General features: G+C 33.8%; 1 protein-coding gene across 1 annotated transcript; it reads right to left on the reverse strand.

Moving 5' to 3' along the window:
* Positions 1-498: 498 nt before the first annotated feature.
* Positions 499-2,061, reverse strand: LOC136806307 (deleted in azoospermia protein 3-like). The gene is made up of 4 exons (XM_067062861.1): positions 1,890-2,061; positions 1,647-1,718; positions 1,130-1,333; positions 499-880 (listed from the first exon to the last, which is right to left on the reverse strand). Exons 1-4 carry the CDS (start codon positions 1,902-1,904, stop codon positions 656-658), a joined length of 516 nt encoding a protein of 171 aa, XP_066918962.1. The 5' UTR covers positions 1,905-2,061; the 3' UTR covers positions 499-655.
* Positions 2,062-3,482: the final 1,421 nt, after the last annotated feature.

The raw sequence follows: 3,482 nt of genomic DNA on the forward strand, positions 1-3,482 counted from the left end.
GTGCCCCTCCCCCCCGGAATTATAATTAAAAGGATTTATCGCACCACTTTCAAGATAAATAGACTGATTTTTTAAGTTCGAATTCGAGGAAGTTGACTCTCAAACGAAAAGTCGATTTACTCGCTCGAAACTTTTGAAGGAATTTTGCATTTTAACAACTTGATAAGAAGGAGACATTGCCATGGTCACCGTGAATTGAAATGTCGTTTTTATTTGAAAAAATAAACCTAAATAAATGTGTCAATAAATGTTCGTTGCATCAATCAATAAAAAATATACTTCCTACAAAATCAATAAATCTATGAGTATTTTTATTAAATTTTCTGTGAAGCCTTAAAATATGTTCTTAACTTATATTAAAATATTTTGACCATTGAAGCCTTGTGTTTTTATGATTTGTTCTCATAAAAAACGTGTATGTTGCATCAATCGATAAAAATATTCCTACTTACAAAGTCAGTAAATCTACATAAATGGGCGTGGTAAGACTAAACCTAAACAATTTACAAGGACAATATAGAACCATAGGACAATAAAAATACTCTTAAAATATACATACAAACATCATTAAAAACGTATACAAGTTTTAAATACACCTACTACATCAAACCTTGTAAAAAAACAAAAAAATTACAAAAAATAAAAAAAAACAATTTTAATGGTAGAAAAATCCGAAATTTGGATCGAAAAATAATGGATAGTAAAATGCACCATTATTCGCTGGAAGAGGGCATTGAGGTGTTTGTTGTGGCGGGATTGGAAGATCATCTATTTCTTGTTTCAACGGGCGGTAAACAAAACGCCTTGGCGGATTGTGTTCGATGACCGCTTCCTGCGCCATCACGATCTTTACGGCCTCGTCTGCTACACGCTCCTTGAACTGAATAACATAAAAAAGGTTATAAATTATAGTCATCATCATTATTACAGTCATAGAAATTTTAGATATAAAAAAATCGGTTGCTGTTTTGGTTTCAGCCAAACTAGAACCCAGATGCTCGAAGGGCAAACACGGAGGAGAACTAACTAGTTGACATAACATAGCGTAAAGGGCCTTTAAAAGAGTAATTTACCCCTTATGACTTTTCAAGTGTATTTGAAAGATCAACGAAGCAAAAATCATAGCAACCTCTCTTTTTACAGCAGGTCCAACAACGATGCGTTTTCCCAGCATGTAAAAATCTCCAGCCGATAGAACAGTTTTGGCATCGGTAGCACGGGAAAAAGACACAAACCCAAAACGTTTCGATTTCTTGGCATCGTCTAAAACGACCTTTGCCTCGATTACCTCGCCAAAACAGCCAAAATATTCGCCGAGAGAAGCAGCTGTTATCTAAAGAATGAATAAAAAGTTTACAAACATCACTATAATTGAAACACTTTCGAAGCCTTCAAGACAAACCCATCTAGAGGCTCAAAAAACAGTGTTTTGCTACACGAAATAAAATTTATCCTTCCCTAATAGACGGTATCTCAAATTTTAATTTCATAAAAAAAGCTAGTCTGGTGCTGCATGTGAGAGGAAGAAAAAAAAGATAAGGCTTGGTTGTATTCTATTACTTTCATCACTTTTCTCGATTCCTGTGCGGCCCGACTATCTTCCCTCGAAAAGGATAATTAGAAAATATATGCATTATTTGACTTACTCTTGCGGGAAGGCATCCGACAAAGATTTTGTTCGGGTAATGAGTTCCGTAAAGAATAGATGCGTGTTCACCCTATAAAAGAAAAAAAAACAAATAAAATCTCTAATTTCACACATTAAAATTTCGATGCAATCAACGCAGAAGAGTGTAGAATAAGAAGCGCCTCGAAGGACTTTTAAAAGACCCAGAAAATCCCTCGAAAGCAAAAATGTGGGAAACGCCGAATAAAAATGATTTACGTACCATATCGATTTCCATGATGAAGCAATTAAATTAAATGAAGAATCGACAGTGTGAGAAGAATGAAAAGTTTCAAAGCTTTTGAATCGTATCGTATGCAGTGGTGATGAGTAGTGTTTAACCAAAATGTCATTTTCTGTTTTTAAATACGTGAGCAAGTTCCTTTCCAAACCTCTGTACTGTAAAAAACAAAAGAATTTGGTTTAAAGCTATTGTTAGTATTGTCCATATAATCTCATTCTGGTTTCTGATTGGCTCCTACAAAAGAAAAATTCAATTTAGTATCCAGAATCCAGACTAGCTGTGATATTTGTTTTTTAATTTCGAAACTGAGGTGTGGAGCCACAAGGTGCAAAAATAGTTCAAATATGCAGGTGTGGTGTTAAGCGTCTCCGCAAAGAAAAAGATAATTTTAACACGATCCACTAATGACGTCACAGTGTTAAAAGAGGTGCCAATCGTTTTTAAACAATGGATACATATAGAATAGAAATTTTTTTTCATACTACACTGTTCTTTTGGTCTCCATTTCAAATTTGAGTGACATTTTCGAAATGTGCTCTGAATAATTTGCGAAATTGAACGCTTTATTTTTCTACATCATAATTTGCAATTAGTCAAATAGTTTTTGTGTCAATCAATAAAACATCGAAAACATCTGTTAAATTTTTGCTCCAAAAAGACAATGAAAAATGATAAGATTAAGTCAAATTACTAGCTGCACCAATTAAATGCAATCCCTTATTATTCCAGCGGTTGGGAGCAGTGACTGCTGACCTTTGAAACTAAGGGTCTAGTTTTCGACAGTTTTAAAATACATATCTCTAATTTGACTTTCTGATCAAAACACATGCTTGATATTGAAAACAAATTGGGTACTTTAATGGGAAAACTTTCGCGGGGATTAAATTTCGCGGATTTGGGTGTCATCCGCTAAAATCCACGAAATTAAGTCCCATTGGAAATTTGGAAGGGCCTCATCCGCGAAATATTTCTAAACAAAACTCAAAATATGTCAAATAAATACTATTTGAATGGTTACTTGCATCAAAGAAGCGCAAATAATGTGTATTTCAACAACCAATATGCATAATTTGACAAGTCACAAAATCGTGAAAACATTGCCACCCAATGGTGCCACACGCGAAATTATGTCCCATTAAAGTAACTAGCAGATGGTTGTTAAACACTTTCGAACGTAATCCCTTTCATTCATTGGGTGGATGAATTTTTAGGTCAATTTCTTTTAAAAGAAGCACAAAAGCCTCTAAACTGAAATTTTTTCATAAGAATATTTATGATGGAGACACAAAACGGAGAATATGCTAAGAATATTACCATATCATAGAATTCGGCAACTGAACCTTAGAATTACACTTTTAGAGCATTTTATCCACAGGAAGGATCAAAAGAATAAAAAATACTACTTTTTGCTTCAAATCTAGGTTGAATTGGATCCTAGCCAAAGAATACCTTAAGAATACACGTCTTTTTAATAAGAATGGTGTAAATCCATTTCATGGATATTTTCAACTTTTTTGAAAACAACATCCTAAAATATTCTTTACAGCATTCTTAGGTTGGGATCCTAATTCA

This window comes from Clytia hemisphaerica, unplaced genomic scaffold, assembly GCF_902728285.1.
Source record: "Clytia hemisphaerica strain Z4C2 unplaced genomic scaffold, Clytia hemisphaerica genome assembly, whole genome shotgun sequence".
Taxonomy (NCBI): domain Eukaryota; kingdom Metazoa; phylum Cnidaria; class Hydrozoa; order Leptothecata; family Clytiidae; genus Clytia; species Clytia hemisphaerica.